General features: G+C 43.5%; 2 protein-coding genes across 9 annotated transcripts in view; one reads left to right on the top strand and one right to left on the bottom strand.

The window, feature by feature from the left end:
• Positions 1–460: 460 nt before the first annotated feature.
• Positions 461–20903, bottom strand: MTRF1 (mitochondrial translation release factor 1). 5 transcript variants are annotated; one of them, XR_011738165.1, is made up of 11 exons: positions 20271–20903; positions 11856–12326; positions 7791–7882; positions 6889–6970; positions 6550–6657; positions 6292–6464; positions 5189–5306; positions 3880–4016; positions 2146–2244; positions 1018–1184; positions 490–679 (listed from the first exon to the last, which is right to left on the bottom strand). XR_011738165.1 is itself a non-coding variant. In XM_065847910.2 (10 exons), the coding sequence occupies exons 2-10, from the start codon at positions 12289–12291 to the stop codon at positions 560–562; spliced, it is 1365 nt and encodes a 454-aa protein (XP_065703982.2). In that variant the 5' UTR covers positions 12292–12326; positions 20271–20896; the 3' UTR covers positions 461–559. The 5 variants fall into 5 exon arrangements, 4 of the variants coding, with proteins under 4 accessions (XP_065703982.2, XP_065704045.2, XP_065703815.2 ...); XM_065847910.2 differs by lacking the exon at positions 1018–1184 and having other exon boundaries at positions 461–679; positions 20271–20896; XM_065847973.2 differs by lacking the exons at positions 1018–1184; positions 20271–20903 and adding an exon at positions 19892–20006 and having other exon boundaries at positions 461–679.
• Positions 19728–21860, top strand: part of NAA16 (N-alpha-acetyltransferase 16, NatA auxiliary subunit) — a 64389-nt gene continuing 62256 nt past the window's right edge. The window contains exon 1 of one of the 4 annotated variants that reach the window (XM_071805864.1): positions 19728–19833. Coding sequence is in view for 2 of the 4 variants with exons in the window: in XM_071805865.1 (XP_071661966.1) it covers positions 20272–20325 (54 nt within the window). In the remaining 2 variants the exon portion in view is untranslated. Of the gene's footprint in view, positions 19834–19866; positions 20326–21860 lie in introns of those variants that run through there. The other 3 variants (XR_011738158.1, XM_071805865.1, XM_065847537.2) reach the window with 3 other exon arrangements.

Here is a 21860-nt window from a genome sequence, read left to right as displayed (position 1 = left end):
GCTGGAAGAAAACTTCTCAAGATTCTGGCCCCTTGCCTGAGATCGCTCCCTTTGCTTTTGTATATTTGCTCTAAAAAAATAAAGCATCGTAATCCAGAGTTCTTTTTAAGGGACTACATTTAGGAAGCTCACCCAGACAATGGCTAAAAATAAGTAGTATTCACAAGTCCAGATTCTAGACTATCTTTGGGGAGGTTGGTTAGGTTCTTTCCCCTGGAGAGGATCATCTCCCACCCCCAAAACAAAATATACACTATGTGGTATTTCTTCTGCTCCATCAACATGATTCTGCATCTTTTCAGCTGCAATATGGTCAAGAGAAGGCCCGGCTTAACAAAGCCATGCTGCCAAGACAGAAGGTGTGTACGCACTCCAAGCTTGTTCTTTTCTGCTAGAACTGCAGAAATAAATTCAACCCATTTGCACCAAAATATAAAAAAAGAGTAGTATCACACACTGAAAAATGGGCGTAGATTTTAATCAATCATCTAACAAATGCATCCATTTTATTTTGGTAGTGAACACAACATTCCTGCTTTGAATCTACACGAGGTCTTCATCACCTTCCTCCTTCTAAAGCCTGCAAATTTTCTAGATATTCAGTGACGGCCTCTATCTCCGCGAACTCCAGCAGTCTGTTGATTAACTTATCCAGCGCTTCTTTCCCACACAGAATTTCCTGTGAAAAAAACACCACCAGACAAGAGCATTACTGACTGTACATGAGTGCTATTCTGAACCGCAGACTGCTCAGAAGAGCAGCTCCCGGAATGCGCTTTGCCCTGAGCCTTATCTCAGCGCACCCACTCGCCAGTCTGTGTGGCTCCCCCTGTGAGCAGCACGTCGATTCTGGCAGCAGTGAAAGGAGCAACAAGGGGCAATGGGTGCAAACTGGAACACAGGAGGTTCCACTTAAATATGAGAAGAAACTTCTTCTCAGTGAGGGTGCCCGAGCACTGGAACAGGCTGCCCAGGGGGGTTGTGGAGTCTCCTTCTCTGCAGACATTCAAAACCCACCTGGACGCCTTCCTGTGTAACCTCATCTGGGTGTTCCTGCTCCAGCACAGGGGGATTGGACTGGATGATCTTTTGAGGTCCCTTCCAATCCCTGACATTCTGTGATTCTGTGACTGGTGCCTTCCCACCACACTTTCGTGTAACCCACGCGCTCACATGAAAATGCCCTAGCGAGAACAATCAAGGATGGACGGACCAAATTCAAAATACTGTTTTTCATGCCAAGAATTCGTTTGTTTTGCAAGCAAAGCTTCACTAACTTTTGTTAGGCAGTTTGCGGTTTCAGTTTCACTCAAGAAAAGTGTCTGGTTCCCAGCAGTAACTGAAAAGCTTAACTGCAGTCATGGATCTTCTTCCCATTCTCCCCCTGATGGCATTTGTCTACCTGCTCCCCACTATCCTAAATATGTACCAGTCCATATTCAGCATGCCCTGTGTCTTCTGAAGTTACCCAGGACATCTGTGGGTACAGTCCAAAAAGTGTCACTTCTTACGCAACAGCAGTTACAGTAAACAGGACATCCACACCAAAATACTGAAGGATCATCCTAAATCTTGTCCTAAAATTCAAAACATTTTCATACATTTAACATACGAAAATGCATTATTGGGTATTTGCTTCTCTGTAAAAATCAACAAATAAGATTCAAGCCACATGACGAGATTTACTCAGAAATAAGACATGAGGTAATCTTAAAAAGAAAGCATTTGGTGTGGATTGCGAGGCAAACACAAAGTTTTTCTTCGCTCCATCATTAGGAGGAGGAGGAAAGATTGGCTTAACAACAAAAAGTCCTTCATGTCAGGTTTTTCTTCTGGATGTACTGAGCTTCAAGAATCTCAATGTCACTTGCTTGGTTTGGCAGAGGGACTCAGAGCACTACAGGCTTGATCTTTTTTCACTTACATAGTAAGAGAAAAGTACACAGAGAAGTAGGCCAGTGAGTTACACCCTCTGCCAGTCAACTTTACCACTACCCTACAACAAGGCAGAAAAGAAAGTTTAAGCTTTCTGAATCTACAATGTTCTGTCTGAGCACAACTGACTATCTGATTTCCTCATATATTAAATTGTTCTTCTTCTTATGGTACATGTAAGTATCTAAAACTCTTATAAGCAACCGTTACCTTGATATTGCGTGCTTCATATGAGATCCTGTGGTCGGTGACTCTGTCCTGGGTGAAGTTGTAAGTACGAATTCTCTCTGACTGGGCTCTTGTTCCCAACTGTAGTGAAGCAGCAAAAACCAAATCCTACTGTATTATGTTTTAAAAAAAAAGAATCAACTATACTCTAAAACAGAATAAACTTTAATGCATCAGCCTGTTTTACCTACAAACCCAGTGGTCACTGACTCAGCAGATATATATATATATTTAAAACATCATGGTATTACTAAACCGTATTAGTCGTGATTCGGTATCACAGACCAAGTTTTCACATCCTCCAGCACCTCCAGTACATTCTGTCCCAGCTCTGTAGCTGGAAAAATTACGTAACTTTCAAAAGTCACGTAAGGCAAGAGATGTGTCTATACGTGTCCTTAGTTAAAAAATGTAAGAGTGTTCTTCTTTTCTTGGGGGGGTTGTAGCTCCCATAAAAAATTTAAAGTAGGCACCGTTAGTAACAGAAGCAGCACAGTCAACACGTAGTACAGCAGCTCCACGAACATTTGGCTGTTGGAATTAAGCACTGGAGTAAACTGAGACTACGAAGAGAAGTCCTCTAGTGGTAAAGCACCAGAGTGCAAGCAAGTCTAAAAGTTTCAAAGCAGAAATGCAAATGTGGCATGGCTGTGTGGTTAAATGCTTTATTCAAATGGAGAGTTAAATGCTAAATACTGCTTAGAGAAATGGGTGTCTGCTTTAGTGGACTTTTCAAAAGATTTCAGGTGCACAAGGAATCTACTGAGTATATTCTGAAACATCAGGAAGGGTAATTTACTTTTGCCTGGTTTTCTATACTATTCATATAAATGTACATCAAAGTTCTTTATGCAGCTTTGAAGACTCTCAAGCTAAAATTAACAACAAAATATACATAAATATTAATAAAAGATAAATGGTTCACTGCTTGCAATTACTGAGTTAATAACCTGCAGGAACAACATATTCAAATAGAACCGGAAATTAGTCATTAAATAGCTAAGCTGGACACTCCGGAGTACTGAATAATTCTGTGATTCTGAAGCATTTTTATTCCTGTTGATCACTGTTGAAGTCTGCACCAAAAATGGGGAAACACTCAAAGAGCGGGAAAAGAATGATAGCATGGTTCGAGATAAAAGCACATTTTGCAGCACAACTTGAAGTTGTTTCTTCCATAAAAGGTGACCTAACCCATAGCAAATACACTGTTACTTAACTGCGAAGTGGCAGGATTGTTCATATGTTTTTTTTCATTCAAAATCTCTGTTTGATCTTATAAAATACTTTGGTTTAGAAACTGGTAAAAATACAACTCGGAGAACTTCCGATCCTTGTTTTCATGGAGAAGAACTCTTTACTGCTGCTTCAGCTGTGTAACTCCAGCCTTAACAGGGATTTAATACATGACATTGAGCATTGTTTTTTAGATAATTCCAGCTGTAGCCTTTTGACTCCTTCCAGCTACAGCGGATGTCTTTTTTTTCATTTCCTGAGAAGTCCACACTAGTGTTGAAGTGGGGTAAGTAAAAAATAGACTTACCATTTTAAAGCAGACTCACTGGCTTACTGTACAAGATTCTCCTTGTTAAGCACAACTGGTTAGACACACACACACACAGAGACACACTTGCTCTGTCACTGTCACTCAAAAAGACCAGAAACAAACCTGCAGCACAGCACCCTCTCCAAATTTCAGCAACCGCATGCTCTCACCTGCAGTTTTCTGGCGCTCTGCTCTTGACTGAGTTGTTTTTCAATGACCTGCTGGTACAGCTTCGCTCTCAGAGTCCGCAGAGCCATTTCCTTGTTCAGCTGCTGTGACCGCTCCTGCTGGCACTCAACTGCTAGTCCTGGACGGAGGGATTCGAGAAGAGCTCTGATCAAAAGCGCATTATAACAAAGAACAAACAAGCTAAATTAATTCTAACACATTAGGCAAATGAAAGCTTCTGGAGTGCTGGAAGATAAAAAGGCATTTTAACACACTGGTCAGAACCATTTGTACATTTTTAAAACAGCTGCACCAGGGGCTTTGTTCAGTGCTAAAGAAAAGGCAGGGATATTTTAAAATTTCATGAAGCAAACAAGTCTCTGACATTGCCTCTAGAAAATAAGTTAACTCCAATCACCTACCACATGTTAAAAATGTAATTTGCACAGCCCACAGAAGCACGTTTAAAACAGTGTAACACCAGTTTTTAAAGTCTTAGTCTAGATAAGCTCTTGGAGATTGGAAATTCATTATTCTGGCAGAGGAGGATGTCTAAACAATACTGGCACATGTTTAACTTAATTATGAATAATGACATAAAGTAGAATAAAGGTCTTTAAAAGAAATATAGTATTTTTCTTTCTCATTTCATTTCTGAAATAAAAAGGTATATAGGAAACAGCTGTTTTCAGGTCACTACTGGAATTTCCTGTTCCTGAAGAGATTCTGCACCTGGACAGACAGAAGCCCACTACATTTCAATAAAAACAAATCCTGAAAAAGACAGAATGGTCCAGTCCATACACTACCTTCCCATCACTATACATTTTCCTTCCTGTGCAACATAAGATAGCATCATCTAGTACTGAATAAAAATCTTCAAGCTTCCTTTTCCCTCAGTCATGTAACCACACGGGGTCCAGCCAGGCAAAGAGCACCCTTGGTTGCCGATGGCCATTATTCCCGAAGGCGCAGAGCACACAACATGAATTATTTACATCTTCCATCCCATCCCTGTCACCCTCCATTTGTCCTTTCATCCTTCAAAGACGGTGTATTAATTACACACTCCCTCTGAAGACAAAACTGGCATAATAGCAACACACTGACCATTATGCCACTGGGACGTGTCCCGTTTCTCACACGCTGCCTTGCTAGAAAAGGGACAGAGCCAGGAGGCGCCACCTCCTTTTTCTGGCTTAAGGCCCAACCCTGCAAACTCACTCTAAGAGGCAACTTGCAGGATCACAAACTTTCTCTTCAGGACACAGATTGAGGGTGATCACAAGTACGAAATACAGCCAGACTTACCTGTGGGAAGGTGTACAATTCTTACAGCACTATCAGTTTTGTTAACGTGTTGCCCTCCTGCTCCTTTGGCCCTGAACGTATCTATACGCAAATCTTTGGGATCCACTTTAACATCAACCTACAATCAAAGAAAATTGCTATTTTCTGCTCATTCTAAAAATATTTTGAACGTCAATGTCAACTCTCACTCCAGGTCCTTCACAAAACAAAACAAAATCAACTTTTTGTAAAACCACTAGCTCTAGCAGGGAGACTAAGAAATAAGCAAATAATCAAAAGCTACTTCCGAATAGCAGTGCAAGGATCTTGTTCATGAGTCAAGCCTCAGTGATTCTTGCAACAGTGCTTAAAAATATCTAACTGAGGAAAAAGTGGGTGTATCCAGATCCAAGTAAAGATTGTAGCATTGGAAATATGAGTCCGTGATGACCTAGACCATAGTCTGAGCTCAGGGTATGGGAAAGGAACATTCAGATCTGCTCAACGCTGCACAGAAAGCATTACAAGGAACCAGGAGAACTTGAAGGGGAAGACTGTGGGATCTGTTTTTTGTTTATTTTGCATGTAAATTGCTGGTTTAAGTGAGAACTGTCAGTATCAGTGAGATCTCAGACTAGCCCACACACTCATTCAAATTCAAATCAGACTGTCCTTGATTTAACAGAGGACACCAATAATTTACATGAGGGAAAAAAAAGGACCTGCAGAATCACATTACTATGCAACACCAAATATTTTCTTGGATATAGTCCCTGTCTTAATACATTATATAACTTAAAACTGGCGTACTCATAGCAGACATCTTTGTGAGTACTGGGGCTAGAACACTCACTGAAACGATCATTGATTTACACAACGTTTCAGGCAATAGCAAATCTCTGCAAGGTTGCTCCTGATGACTCACTGAACCATATAAGGTACAGAGCCAAGGACTATCACCTCCAGAGTCACAGAACTCAGGGTTCACTTGCTGGGACTCGCACAAAGCACTTGGGTATCACTAAAATCCCAAAACAGTAACATGGTTTCAAATAACAACTCCAACGCCAAAATGGGTTAGCATGGATGCACCACCGTACCACCCCAATTAAGAGTTCCTTTACCTCCTCTGGCTGAGGGAGGACAATAACTGACATTGTCCCAGTGTGAATACGCTGCATTCTTGACGACAGGCCCGTCTCGGGGATTCGCTGGACTCGATGAGTCCCTCCTTCATATTTCAGATGCTTGTAGACATCATCTCCGGAAATATGAGCAGCAGCGTGATGCAGCCCACCTAGAGAGGCAAATAATGTGTGACAAACACAGCACAGAAACACCGCTTTCCATTTCTTAGTGGAGCGTCTGAAGAACTGCTGTACCTATCTCAGCCGGCGTGTAGTTCACAATGTCAAAGGTCCAACGTTTATAGTCTGCATAGTTCTGGTACATCTCAAACATTTCTTTAGCGAACTGTTGGCAGATGTCTCCTAAAAATATAAAGGCGCTACAACATAAATAGCAGTTCACAAAATGGCAGCCACCAGCTTTTAGTTTTAGCTTCAACTCTAACCACAGTCATTAGCCAGATTAATACTCTTCTTTAGAAAGCATTAATTTATAGTATTCAAGTACAAAAAGGCATTAAGAATAACGCGTAAGAGGTTTAATGAAGTTGGACGGATGTCTGAAGTACTCTTTACTGTGGGGACTTTGCTGACCTCCAGTTGTTCTGCCAGCTGTCACTTCTAATATGACAGGACTTCTATCGTATTTTTCCTTTGGCACTAGAAGCTGGAAAAGCTGAAAAGGAAAAAAAAAAGAAGAGAATGTCATTATCTCCTTCATGACTCTGTATCTCCTCTCTTAATCAAATTTACAGCCAGCCATCACAATTGCCACAGCTTGCGTGCACACAACCACAGATTTCTTTTGGCAACTAGTAAGTAGGACTAAAAACTGTCCAATGGCTGTTGCGACTCAGTGCAGTCAGTGTGGAAATGGGATGTGTTGGTGCATTCACAGGAAAACTAGCTGAAAATTCATGCCTGCAAAGTCAGGTGGCAGGTCACCCACCCCAACTACTTACAAAGTTATTAGCTATAACCCAGCCAATCTTTACATTAATCTTATTTTTCAGAAAGTCCCATTTTATATTATTTCAATCTGAACGCAGAAAGGAGCCCAAACATAGAGCTCTCCACTGAATCGTTTCAGCTTCTCTGCTTATAATTAATTTCCCCACTCATGGGGTGCTGTCAGCTGTAAATGAAAGACTGCAAGTTCCAATCAGAAATCTTTCAAGAATGCATGCTCTGCTGCCACAAACAGTTACCAAGATGTCATGTCAGGTCTCAAGAGTACAGGCTCACCATTTTTTTAATCCCCTTCAGCATAAGAAGACAGACAAGCAAGCAAGCAAAAATTACTAAAATAATAAGCTTCTAAGACACAATTGTCAGTAAGTTTACTAATTAATATGGCCACTTCTTTTTAGGGAGAATACAGAAGCTGGACTTCTGTTTCATTAAATGCAAGTGTCAGAATCTATTGGTAGTATCACAAAGGAGTATTTTTTTGACATCTTTATTTACAAAGCTGTGTAACTTTACCTCAGGCTCACCTTTCTGCACAACATGTTGAATTTTTTATCCAGGGTTTCCTTCTCTTCTAAGGCAAGCTCTAGAAGTTGTTTTTCATCTCTGCTGTCTAGCTCTAAATTCCAGCGACAGGAATAGATGTTAGCCAGTCTCACCTAGCTTAGACCAAATTGTAACACAGCTGTCCCAAGACATGCATTGCAGCACATAAAAGCTTGCAGTTGCATTTTGCCAGTGTGAAATACCAAATAAAAGCAGCCCAAGCCAGGATGCATATTGCTAACTAGATTATATCTTTCAGGTGTGCTGGAAGGAGTACTGGGTATCTTACCTCTCAATCTCTACCTTACGGCTCAAAGTTTGCATCAAATAGATGCCAGTCGTACCTGACAGTTACTCACTCTCAGTCATACTGATGGTTCTGTCATACAGATTGAAAGTCCAGGGGTAAATCCACAAGTGAATTCGACAAAATACATCAAAAACATGCCTGCAGTCCAGAAGTGTCTCAGTTTCCTCATGCAACACATTTTGTTTTTTCTAGACTTGCTGAGAAACACACATATACTCCACAATTTGTAACCAACTCGGTAAGATGAGCGTTACAAATATACATATGATGATGATAATGAGGTTTCTGCCTCTGTCTCCTGCTCTTCAAGAGATCAGTGAGATGTGGGAGTTATGGATACAAGTCACTGGGATGTGAGAGACCTCACTCTGACTCTTTGCTTTGCTTGAGATTCCCTTCCCTTCTCTTCAGCACGTAAGGTCACAATCTGGATTAGTGTGTCCAGTTTTGAGCTCCCCGGTACAAGCAAGGCATGGAAATACTGGAGTGAGTCTACCTGAGAACCACCAAGATGGTCACAGGCTGGAGGGAAGGACATACGAGAAGAAGCTGAGAAAACTCTGTTTATTCAGCCTTAAGAAAAGCAGGCAGAGGGGTGGTTTCACTGTCGTGTACATCTGCCTAACAGAAAGACACTGAAAAGACAGAGACAGATTCTATATCATGATAAAAGGAGACAAAAGCTGGAATATGGGAAATTCTGATTAGATAACAGGAAAACTATTTGGACCCTAAGAGTGGTCAGACTCTGGAACAGGGGCTGAGAGAGGTTGTAGGATCACTGTCCTTGGATATATTCCAAACTCAACTGGACAAGGCCTAGACAACCTGCTTTAACTGGTCCTGCTTCGAGTAGGACATCAGACCAAACAACCAGAGGTCCCCTTCAAGGTAAATTATTTGATGATTCTGTAATTTGATTGCCCATTCCCACATTTTAGAGCTTATCATCAAACCAGGAAACATGCTCAATTAAAGCTAGCAGACGCTCCAAACCTTTTCTGCTATGAAGGCTCCAGTTTATAATAATTGAAGATGCTGATCAGTTAATACACACTCATACAGATCATACACTAAGTAGAAATTTGGAAGACAAAAACCCTTTCCTTTTCATATTTCTTGCCAGTGTTCTACTGGCTGAGGAAAAGCTCTGTTAATAATCTCATCAGAAATTTAACCAACTCAACTCACCAAAAGAAAAAAAAAATGGGTCTGGTTAAATAAATGCATTCCAAATTGAACTAGATGTAATTTACAACTGGACAATTACCAACACTAATAGGGGAAGACAGCTTTGTACAGCTGGGAGTGAGACTGAGGGAAGAAAGCAACAAAGAGGAAAATAAAGTGTGTCTTGTGGCCAGCATGGAAACTATAGGTTTGCTTCAGATGCAGCGTAAAATCAGACAGGCAGTAGCCGAATGCATCTCCTCGTCTTGCACACCCAGTGACCAACCCCTCCTGTCCCATCGCCTGAGCTCTGGAACCTGCCGCAGGAATCAGGTACCTCCACGGCAGGAGCAAGGACCATGGGCTCCACATCTCCGGGCATCTGGACATGGACACACAGAAGACACTTGTGCCCCCAGCAGTGAGTCTTAAGACCTAAATGTGCTGGGGTGTTGAACCAGCTTTCTGTGCTGGGCAAGGACAGCAGCAGCTCCTTTGTATCATGAGTTTTATTTTACGCTCTGGGTCTTTTTTTTTTTTTACTAAAATAAAAGATGGCAGATCAGCATTTGAGTCTGACATCCCCTGTACATAAGGCAAGAACTGTATCAGTTTCCCTACCAGTGCATTACAACTCTAACCAAAAGCTGGTACTGAATCAGAGGCTTCTAGTTGGTCCAAAAAGCATCATAATCAATCAGGTAGATAAACAGAATCAAACTGACTGTCTCCAGAAGAACAGTCTGGTGGTGACCAACGAGCTTGGGGTTCAAAGGACTGGTGTCCCACTCCCACCTCCCTGCAAACCTGACCTGTAAGAATTCACTTAATCCACCCTGTGGCTCACATGACCAGTGGAAAACTGGGAAACAATATTTTCCTGCTTCACCGAGCGGTGCAAAAATAAAATCCTACAGCGATTGTATGGAATTCAGGCACTATAGAGAAGAGGGTCAGTTAGTGAGTTAACCAGAAAACAAAGAGCAGTCAAATGAAGGGGACATTTGTGTTTTAACTTGGCCACACAATAAACAGTACAAATAGAATAATTTGTTTCCATTTAATTAATTTATTGGCTGTAATTTTCTTCCATATTTCCCCCCCTTCTTCCAACTAGAATTTATTCTATTCATTCACATCATAATTTATGCAATTAGAAAAAAAATCTTCATTATATTTACCTGATCCAAAAATAGCCCTTTTAAGTTGAAGTATGAATTTTCCGGTGTTTTCTTAACGCTCTCTAACTCTTCCAAGCACATTTATTTTTCAGCATTAAATTTTTGTCCCTCCTCACCTTCACTCCTTTTCCTATTTCTCCAGGGAAGAGAACTTGAAAGGGTTGGGTATTAAAATATTTTCAATAACAACCACTTTATCAAAAAGCACAAACATCTATTTATTCCTAAAAGTAAAGAATGTAAATGTTTTCTACCTTTCTAAACAAGTTACATTTTTACCAGCTTTATTTCAATACGGCTTTTACTGTTTTGCAAACACCCCTTGGTTCTCTCTCTGAAAAGCACCGTGAACTTCCATCCCACCCCCCGTTTACACCTCTGGTTACACATTCCTCCTGTCCTCTGCTCTTCCCTCACTTCACTTCTTCATTATAAGCCCCATTCTCTCCAGGCAAATGTTTCCCTCTCTTGCCTTAATAACCATCGGTGTAGCAGAATAGTTGACATTTTTTCTTTCCTACCATGTGCACCTCCTCACACTTTCAACAAGTTTTTTTTTTTTTCTCAAAATGTTGTATTGTTGCTTATTCGGTAAATTCTTTTACTCCGTGTGCTTTCTTGATCCTGAACATTATTGGAAACAGCAACAATTTAAAACTCTTTTTTACCCCAACTTCTACTGTAGCAGAGCACTTAAAAGCAGCAGCTTCTTAGACAATCACTAATTTTTATTCCTTGAAGGACTCTTCAAATATTTTCAAAGAAATATTTACTTTTGCCATTTAAATTGGAAGCTGACAATTGAGGGCCTAATGAAAGTTCATGTAATTTGCTCAATAAATACCAACAAACTGGCTAGATGGAATCCCATTATAACTAACACAGGAAGTCTGAACCTATCAAATGTATCACAGAATCACAGAATGTCAGGGATGGGAAGGGACCTCGAAAGATCATCCAGTCCAATCCCCCTGCCGGAACAGGAACACCTAGATGAGGTTACACAGGAAGGAGTCCAGGCAGGTATATGGCTAGCTTATTTTTTTTCTCTTTCGGTTCACACTGCTCTCAGTTCTATCAAAAAACAATCTTAAGCCAAACATTTCCAAACCATTTCTGCTAGACAGATAGCCCTGAGATTCCAGGCAACCCCAACTCTCCCAAGTTGGCTGTATTAAGACCTCAAACTGAAGTGAGGTGAGATGAAAGCTGGAAGGACGTGCTGGATGCAGAAAACCCAGACAACACACAAGCTCCCAGAAGCAGGACAAGAGAGTGCTCCAGGGCTGGATTAACTTATTCAAAAGCTTTCCCCAAAGGCTGGGCAATGAAGTTTAACGCAAGTAAAGCTACTGTTTTGAAACAGGTAGATGTGTTCTCCTTACCTCTGCACATTGCTTCTAACTCCTGAACTTCCCTTTCAGCCTCTTTGATTTCTTGAAATGCAGCTGCAATGGGGGACAGATCAGCACATCTACTCCTCAGGGTTTTCTGCTCAAAGTCATTTATCGAGTCACCATTTAACAGATGCCTGATCTGCTGGTATTCCTTGCTTAGGGTCTCCAGGTATTTCTGCACAGCCTCATGCTTCCACAATGCCTGAGAATCCTGATGTATTTTCCTACACCGACTGACAAATGACAGAGTGAATCCAGCTGTGTCCAATAAAGATTTTGACCTCCAAAATCCACAGTTGTGCAATCCCACCAAATAACTTATCTTCTTTGCAACAGGAGGGAGGAGACAGTTGTGAAGTTGACCGTGACAGTAGCAGTTGGCAAGCATGCTCTTGAAAAGACAGACACTTCGGAAAGGTTTCATTTTGTTTCTTATTTTTCCATCACCTGAAATTAAAACTAGACAGTACACAGACCAGTGTTATTAATCTGGAAAAAGAGAGCATTCTGTTGAAAAAAAAAATTTAAAAAATAAAAATAAAAAAAAGCACAACAAGAACTGTATCAAGGCCAAATCCTGTTTTTGATTACACCAACACAAATGTAACTGTCACAGACAAAACTATTGCTGTTTTAGTCCTGGGTTAAACCAGAAACTCTTATCAGCACTATTGTACTGACTGTCAGAAAGGGTGTCTTCTCTCACCTCCGCAGTTTATTTATACTGTGGAAAAGCTACTGTAGATGAAGCTTTACAGACAACAGTTTCATTTTGCCATATGTCTCATGGGAAAAATCCTTACTGGCAGAAGAAAAATGTTGCCGAGAGAAGACAAATCTATACTAGAGGTACAGAATTCGATATAGAGAATGTATGGAATGTCCAGAATTATGTGCAAAATTATACCCACTACCAGAACAGTGACAGAACTTTGGCAGGAGGACATTAGTAAATTCAACTCAATGTTGCAACAGGTTCATCAACGGGACTACAATGCGCCTGCAAGAAACTACTAATCCATATATGCTCCATGTAAGACAAGGGAACAGTGTTTTATGTCTCCTGTGTACTCATTACCATGATATATTTACATGTAACTGTTATACACATTTTCTATCCAAAAAGTGAGCAAGAAGCTGGTACTCTGAAACACAATCCCTCTATTTTTCTGAGGCTCCTGGCCTGCAGTTTTGAAGGACACAGGCTCCCCTTAGCATGACTGCTGCTCTAGAAAAGATCGTTCCTTCTTCATTTTGTATCATCAACATTGCAAACTATGTTATGAATTCTTACCATGCTCTACAAATCTGTATGGGAGTACAAGGGACTACCAAAAGGACTAAATTAAAATAATTTGTATTCTATGACTATTCACATAGAAAAAGTTTAACAAATAAACACGCCTTAATATCTCCGCCAGTGCCATAATCCCATCTGTGGGATCTACTGATTTTTAGAAAAAAAAAGTGGGTCTGGAGAGAGCATGAAACTTTTGCAACAGGATCTCTTTGAAACATACACTTTGGTTGTCTGACACAATCATTTTCTACTCATCAGTGACAAGACCTTCTCTGCATCTTCAAGCATTTTATTAACAAATTACTATGACATTCTAACTACTCGACCCACCCATTATCCTCACCTATTTACTTTCACCCATTTGTCCATGATGAAGAAATAGCAAGGTGCAGTAAAACACGGACTATTGCCTTTGGCTTGTCTGTTTCACTACCCCTAGAAGGAGGGAAGGACCTTTATTCTACTTCTGCACTTTCCTCAGACTCCCCAGCTGGCAGGTGCTGTCAAACCCACAGCGGCAACTTCAGCACCACTTTAATTTACAGAAATCCAGCGGTACCTCCCATGGATTACTCTAGTGACTGGCTGTAGCAGAGGGATCACATTCCCTTCAGCAGCATCACAGCACAAGGCTCAAATCCGGCTCATCAGTTCCAATCCTGGATTTAGTTGCTCAGGGGCACACGTGGACTCAATCCCAAATAGACCTAATTCTGCTGGTGATGCTGGAGTCACTGCAGGCCCGTATGCCCCATTGCTGTTTGGTCAAGTGCTAACCGTCATTAACTAATTTTAAAAATATTAACGCTATATTTTATCTCAATTAATTAACTAAACATATTCATTATAGCCATCCAACTGATTTTTTACTGGCGTAGTTAAGAAGCAATGTACTGAAGTCATAACAGATTTGTAGTATTGTTCTGCCTGAGCTCTCATAAAATAAAAATTATTGTTTTAAAATACCTAAAAAAACCCTAAGTAATGGCATGACACAGAGCTTCAAGGACGCCAGAAATTTCAAAATAACTTTGCTGTGCCAAATACAAAAGGGTATGATCTCCTTTTCAGAGAGATGTTGTCACATTACATTTGTGCAGAAATAAGCAAACATAAAACTTTTACAGAGCTGTGAGCAGTAGATGACCTACTAACTGCTTTCCTGACCATATTTTAATAACTTTGTAATGTGACAGAATCACCCCTTGCATATCACAAATCAAACCTAGCACGGGAAAGCAACAACTGCAATTGCCTTATTAAAAACAAAACAAAACAAAAATTACAATTTCCAGACACAAAACAGTTGTCAAGCGTTGTGACCACCTTAAGATGTTTCAAAAATAATTTCTAACGATTAAGAAACGCCATTAACCCTACGCAAATTACCTCAGACACGTTAAGAATATGCGGGCACACGGCGGGGACCGTGTAACTCAGCTCGGCCTCCCCCCACAGCTTTCCCGGGCAAACCCCCCGAGAGCCGCTCTCCCCCGTTGCGGGGTTCGGGGCTGGTGGGGCAGGCAGGGAAAGGCAGGGAAAGGCAGGGAAAGGCAGGGAAAGGCAGGGAAAGGCAGCGCTGGCGCGGCGGCGGAGCGCGGCCGTGAGGGGCGAGAGGGACTCCGCTCGTCTCCCCAGCAGCCCTGAGGGAGCTCCGGCACTCACCCTCCGCAGACCCCGACGCCGGCCGGATCCTGCCTTAGCCGACGAGGCCACGGCAGACGGGAAGTAGAGCGGAAGGACTCCCCAGTCCCAGCATGCCCGAGAAACAACGCGGTTCCAGGGCCGCGCCGTCCCGACCTCCGGTGCCACCGGGACCGGCAGCCGAGGCCTGCCCGCAGCGCTGGGGGAACGCTCCGGGGAAAAGCGGAGTTGGTTTCACGCTGTGAAACGCGAGCCCCGAAATAAAAAGTGCGGAAGGCGACCCTAAAAGTAGGTCTTCATTTTCGACATCTTCCTCATCGCTGCGCAGTAGCACACCCCGACTTTGAGGAAGAAAAAGCAAGAGTAACAACAAATGGGAATATTCACTTCTGTGTCCAACTTCTAAGCTGTTATATCACACACACATTTCCCTGTATTTTCCCCAAGGGATGGGCTTAAAATACATCTTGTTTCAAATCTGGTCATTCAAAGATTAATTTCTGACAAGTTTGCATAAAACAGTGAGTTCCACTTTATCCGAAAGCTCACTATTGAATTATATTTAAAATGAATTATTACTATGCTACTAGAGACATCAGTTATAAAATATTAATAGACATAACCATTCATATTATCATTAAGCCAATAGGATGCAGCTTCCTAATACGGTATGGTTCAAAACATACTATGTATATGCACATTTAAAGATATAATATCAAACAGATTACACAACTACATCTCTAATTATATCTGTATTTTAAAAAGATTGAAGTAACATGGGGTTTTTATAATACTTACAATCACCCAAAAAAGTAAACGTTTTTACTCTTTGCTATGTATGATACAGGAAGGAAATGTATTCAGACCCAAGATCAAAAATTTTGCTTCTTGAAACTGTTTTATGTTACATGTATCACTTGCATTGAGAAGGCATTCTTTCTTCTGACATTTGCTTTACTTCAGTAACTTTGCCCACCTCTTTTATATTTCAGGAAGTCTAGCCCTGCTGTAAATGCATTAAAACCCACTGGGTTCAGAGTTTCTTTCTTCCCAGCTACTATCATTCAACAGGATTAAAAAAGGGTAAAAATTTGGGTTTTGGCACATAGAGCATCACTGGGGGTTTGGTGAGGTAAATATTCCAGAAGACTGAAAATGAGACTGATAGGGAGGATTTGGATCAAACCTCATCGGCACATGAACGACAACTAATGGCCTGGTTAGATCTGAGGACAGATCCTATCTCCGCTCCATCCCCTGGGACAGAAGGCAAGGCAGACAGATCAAAAGGCTCTTCAAGAGAACAGGACCCACCCCAGAGCTGATCCAGTCTACAAAAGGACCACAGCAAACAGCACCCCAAACCCTCATGGGCACTTCCCTAGGCCTGAGCCTGCTGTGCTGTGACAGATACCATTGTCCAGATGCTGTCCCCACCTTGCAACGCTCTTCTTCCACTGTGACTTACTCTGCAGTGGAACGAAATGACAAAATTATCCTCGCATTGGGACTGCGAATATACAATCTGATACTTAACAGTCTTGGGAAGGTAACCTAAGGGAGGACAACCTAGAAGCTAATAAGAATATGAAAACTGTAAGCAGACCACGCACCTAAAAATTGATTTTAAAATAAGAAGGTAGGCAAAGGAAAATCAAATCAGCTTCTATTCCAGCCAGTAATAGTCCTTACATTAAATCCTCTAATTAAAAGTGATCATGATTCAGTTTTTATTATGCCTTCCAGGCAAATTCTTTAACCTAACTCTAAGTGTGCAAATAGAGACTGCAACAAACTCTGAGCCCTCCCTAGTAGGCAGCAGATCATGCAGGGACCACATGGCCACGACAAGGGCTGGACTTCCTGCTGGCAGTGGAGTTGCCAGACACACCATCAACTGCAGGACCTAGTTCATGCCTCTCATATTAAAACCACTCTTTTCCCATGTTCACTGTATGCTTTTAGAATGCAGGATGGGAATCAGGTACAAAGGATGCAAAATCCTGTTGCTGTCTGTGCTCCCACCTTCCTCATAATTTGATGCCTTACAACCTGCGTGGCCGAAGCAGCTGCCTATGGAGCTGGCAAGGACCTGGGGTTGCAGGGTGGAGGCTGCTTGGGGCAGATTCTACCACGTTTCCCAGCCACCACGGCAGCCCCAGGGACATCAGGTGCAGGAGGGAAGAGTGACAGCAGAAGTACAGCATGGCTTCAGGGCTTTGGGATAGAATTGTTTCGGTTGGAAAAGACCTTTAAGATCATCTAGTCCAAACATTAACCTAGCACTGCCAAGTCCACCTCTAAAGCATGTCCCTAAGAACCTCATGGTCATCCTGTACTTTAAAATCTGGCAATCCTAACCTGCCAGTTCCTTTAGAAAGTGGAGGCAATTAAATGTCTCATCAGACAAAACAAGCTCCAGGCCTTACACTGTGCTTGCCTTGATGGCAGGTCCCTGCCCATGTGGAGGCTCTTTTTCACTCAGGGGTCCATAACTGGGTTTAACCATCTGCAAGTACCATGCCATGACTTCTCTAGAAACCAACTGATGTTGACAAGTCACGGAATAAAGTGAGATGCAGCAAAATCCTAAGCTTGTTGTAATGTATATGTTACTTTAATATTGTTCCCCCCTTTCAACCCAAATAGTTTGTCAACAGATTTCTGGATTCTGTTCTGTTTGAAGGAAAAACTGGTGACAGAATCATACGCGTCTTGAATACAGTCCTGTTCAGTAACAAAACCAGTAGACAGAGCTTTGTTTTGCCCAGCGCAGTGGGATTAAATGACAAGAAGTTTTCTTGACTGCACTCCCAAACCTCACTTTCAACTAGAGCTCTGCCTGCCCCAAAAGCTCCTTTCTTCATTTCTTCTCTCCCAGTTACTCTACAAACATTTCTTTTATTGCCTCTCTGCTTTGTCTTGCTGCCTTTAACACAGATTTTTAATACAAGCACATGTCTAAATGCAGATTGAACCCCTGCCTTTTATTTGCAATTTGCCTATTTTCAGACAGCGTTCTTTTCAGCATTAGGACCAGCAGAAAACAGAGACCTTTAGTTGTCAAGAACAGCCGTGTTGCCTGAGGCCAAAGGTCCACCTAGCACAATATTTGCCTGACCACCTTGGAGATGGATCTGTTTATCACTCAGCCTAACAGAGGACATACCATGCCTTTTGCCAAGACAGAAAACTAGAGTTCATAAAGTCAGGGTTTCAGATAGTTATTAAAAAGTGCTGAATACAGGCTGTGGTGCAAACAGGCTCTGAAAATGATGCAGCGGGGCAAAGTCAAATTGGCCATCCTTGTCAGCAGTACTCCTGCTTCGAAAAAAATCAGATACTGAATACCGCAGTGCTACACTGTGCAGGAGAAAGAAGAGTGAATTGGGTACAGCATGTGGAAAATGTATATACTGCTATCAGTGATCCGGGCACCTGACATCATTAGAAGCGTGATGGAACAAAAAAAGGTGACAAATAAACACAATAAAGACATTCTGTTTATGAAGAAACTTATTACAGACCATACATCTAAAGAGATGAACAAAACAACACCAAAAACAACCACCATGCACAAAAACACTGGCCATAAACTGGTGCTCAGCTAAGAAGAACTAGGAAAGCATACACCATACTTCTTCAGTACTTTCCTTCCTTTTGCCATTTGCATCTTAGGAGGCTTCCTGAGCCTACCACATCTTTTCTTTTTCTAATTAATAGTCCCAAAGTTAGGCCATCATCCAACCTACTCTATTCCAAGACATTGTCCACTTTCTTGTTACCGCCTTTAGCCTGAAAGGAAAGCAGCTATCATGTCCACCAGCTTCAGCAAGGCTTGTGACAAGTCAAAGACACACTGTTTGCGATCCTCACTTACATAGTCACCTGCTTTATGCGTAACCAAATAAAATACATTAAGTACACACATTTTCTAATTGGCTTTTTAGATACTATTTTCCACACACTTGCTTTACTGTGGATGTCTATCACAGCCATAATCTGGGATGGTAGGTAGATAACCATAATAATTTCAAAATTAATATCCTTTTTAAACATACAAAAATATAAATAATATTTTTAAGGGTAATTACATAAACAGAGATTCTAGTTGAAGCTAATTTTTTTCCCCTGTAAAATGATCTTTTTAATTGGTTGTAACTTTGACAGTTTAACCAATTGTCCTTCTAAGTAAATGCCCCAGGCCATGTGGTTTTAGTGGTTCTGGTTGGGTTTTTTTTCGTTGTTGTTTTTTAACTTTTTGCAAAGATTTAGAACTATTTCTGGGAATAACAAGAAGAAAAATTTATTTTCAAAAGACGTTAAAACCTCCTTCGGTGAAGGAGCAAAGCCATGAATAAACGCTTAGTGTTTTAAGCATGCACGATAGTGCTGGGAAGTTTTACATAACCAACTGCTGAAAAAAAAAAAGCATTAATGCAATAGATGACATCCCTGCTTACTCCAAGTCTGACTGCGAAGTTTGCTGTTGTTTCCCTACATACCAGCCAGGGCACAGCGCGCACGCAGCCTCTCAGAGCTCTGCAGCTCACAGAGACTTCGCTCTCTCCCAACAATACCTCCCAGGCTTTCAGGCAGCCTGGCTCTCCAAAATACCAGCTCAAGCGAGCTGCTGGGCTGGCGGCCACTGAAACTCGGTTACCAGGGGCAGGGAAGCGGGACAGCGAGCACACAAAGGAGACTTTTCTGTCCTCTCCGCCACGGCCGGGAGAGGCCAAATGCTGCAAAACCCTGCGCACCCCGATCGCGGAACCCCCGACGTGTCAACAACCCGTGACTGGGGCCGTGAGCGAGCGGGAATTGTTGATTTCTTTTTTTTTTTTTTTTTTTTTTTTAACACCCTCCGCGTTGGGAGCCCCCTTCCCCCTCCTCCCTTCGGGGCGTTGCCGAGGGCTCCCCTCCTCAGGGCCGCCCGCCCCGCACCTCACGGCAGGTAACTCCCTCAGCGCCGCCGAGAGGGGAAGAGCCGCGGCCAGCAAACCAAGCCGCCCCTCAGGCCGGGTGAGCAGAAGGGATAACGGGGAAGGCGCCCAGCGAACCCCCGCACGCCCCAACTCACCGCAGAGCAGGGTGCGAGTGTGAGGGGGGAAGCGGCGGGGGAGCGCCAGTGCGCCTGCGCGGAGGGGACCCCGGCTGCCATTTTGCAGCGTCAGCCAGGCGGCGAGGCCTCCCCGGCAGCTGCGCAGAGTGGCCGCGATCGCACGCAGCGGCGGAGGGAGCCGGCGGGGAGGGCGGTACAGGCCAATGAGTTAAAGAGCCGCCGCCGCTGCTCGGGCAGGAGTCGCGTCGCCGCTGCCCTGCGGAGCTCGGGGTTTTTATCTTCTCCTTTCCCACCCGTCCTCTCCCTCGTACCGACAGCCGTCTCTCCCGGGCCGCCCCCGCCCCCACCAGCCTGCCTTCCCTCCCTCCCGCCGTGCCTGCCCCGGGGCCGCCCGCACCATGCCGTCCGTGCCGCTGCCGCCCAAGGAGAGCAACCTCTTCAAGCGGATCCTGGTGAGCCACCAGTCCCGCTTCTCTCTATTTCTCTCTCTCTCTCTTCCTTCCGCCGGCACTTCTCCCTTCTCTTCCCCCTCGCACGCCGGCCTTGCTCGCTGTCCTCCGCCCCACGGGTGACTTCGCCCGCTGCTGGAGTTGACTCCAGCCGAGCGAGAAAGGATGCGGCGGCCGCGCTTGTTTGGGGGGAGCTGGCGCTGCCGCCGCCGCCTCCTCGTCCCGGTTCGTCCTCGTTTTCTTCCTTTGTCTGGGGCCTGCCGAGCAGGCCGGGCGAGCCCCCCTCGCTCGTGTCGGGGGCCGGGAAGGGTTGATGTCGCCCCCGGTCGGGCGAGGGCGGGAAGGAGGGAGGGAGCCCGCCAGCCGCCTGCCGCCGCTCCCCTGGGGGCCGCGCTTCTCCTCCTTCCTCCCCGCCCGCTTGCGGCGGGAACTCCTGGGCGAGCTCCGGTTGCGGGGCTCGGCAGCGCAACGCCGCCGCTTCGTCCTTCCCGGCCCTCCCGCCGCCAGCGGGCGGGGGCGGCCCGTTCCCCGTGGTCTCACGGCCGGGGGGAGCTGTCATACCGCCCCGGGGGCCTGGCGTAGGGGCCGGGGTGCTGCTCAGCGCAGTCACCTTCCGCCCGTGTCAGCGCTGTCGGGAGGGTGGGAGGAGAGCTGGGAGCAGAAGACCTCCGAGCAGGGATGTGGTGTCGCAGAGTTTGTCTCCGTAGGTGCTTCCTTTCCAGTGACAACGTCAGTTTTAGCGTAGGGACTAGATTAAGTCGAGTTCAGTGAGATCTGAAGTGTAGCTGAAGATGCCTGGTGGGTTTAAGTATCCTGACTCTGTAGACTTAACTTTTATGTGCTGTGTTCTTTTCACTCAGTTATTATCTTGGGCTGCTTCAGCTCTCTGAGGCTTATTGGTGCAGAAGACATTTAGTGTTTTTGAGGTAACTTGAAAGAACTCACTTTTAATTTTAAGTTTCTAATCAATCACTGTATATTTTATAATGCCAGTTCTCTATGGAAAGAACACCCCCTCATCTGCACACCTCCATCCCCCCGAAAAGACAACCCACAACAAACCCTCAGACTCCTCTTTTCATGAACGTTTCAGTATGATAGTAATGGGAGCTCCAGCATCAATGAAGCTGAGGTGTTTTGTGCCAGTTCACTGCTCTGCAGGCAGAGGAGCTCTGCTAATCTGTTAGCAGGCACAAATTTCTCCAGTTATATCAGAATTTGTTAAGCTAGTTTCAGTGACTTTGTGGTTGAGAAGGAAGTGTTTTGGCTTCAGGAAGCTGAGCTCAAAACAAACAGCGTGTGTGAGCCTGTATACTCTGTATGTAGCCAGTTTCTTTCAGCAGGTGCTTCAGAGCTGGTTTATTTTACCTGCTTTGGGTAGTATGCAGATTTTAAAAGACTTAATGGTTCTTAATGGTGAGTTGTTGCTTACTGCATGCTTATGGTATGCATCTTAGTAAGTCATTCTACCACTCCTCTTTCTCTCTGCTAAAAATAAATTACTAATATTAGAACAGTTAAGTGATTATTCTTACTAG

The sequence above is a fragment of the Patagioenas fasciata genome, chromosome 1, assembly GCF_037038585.1.
Source record: "Patagioenas fasciata isolate bPatFas1 chromosome 1, bPatFas1.hap1, whole genome shotgun sequence".
NCBI classification, from domain to species: domain Eukaryota; kingdom Metazoa; phylum Chordata; class Aves; order Columbiformes; family Columbidae; genus Patagioenas; species Patagioenas fasciata.
The sequence above is the reverse complement of the archived record's forward strand: the minus strand, read 5'-3'. Positions and strand labels throughout refer to the sequence as shown.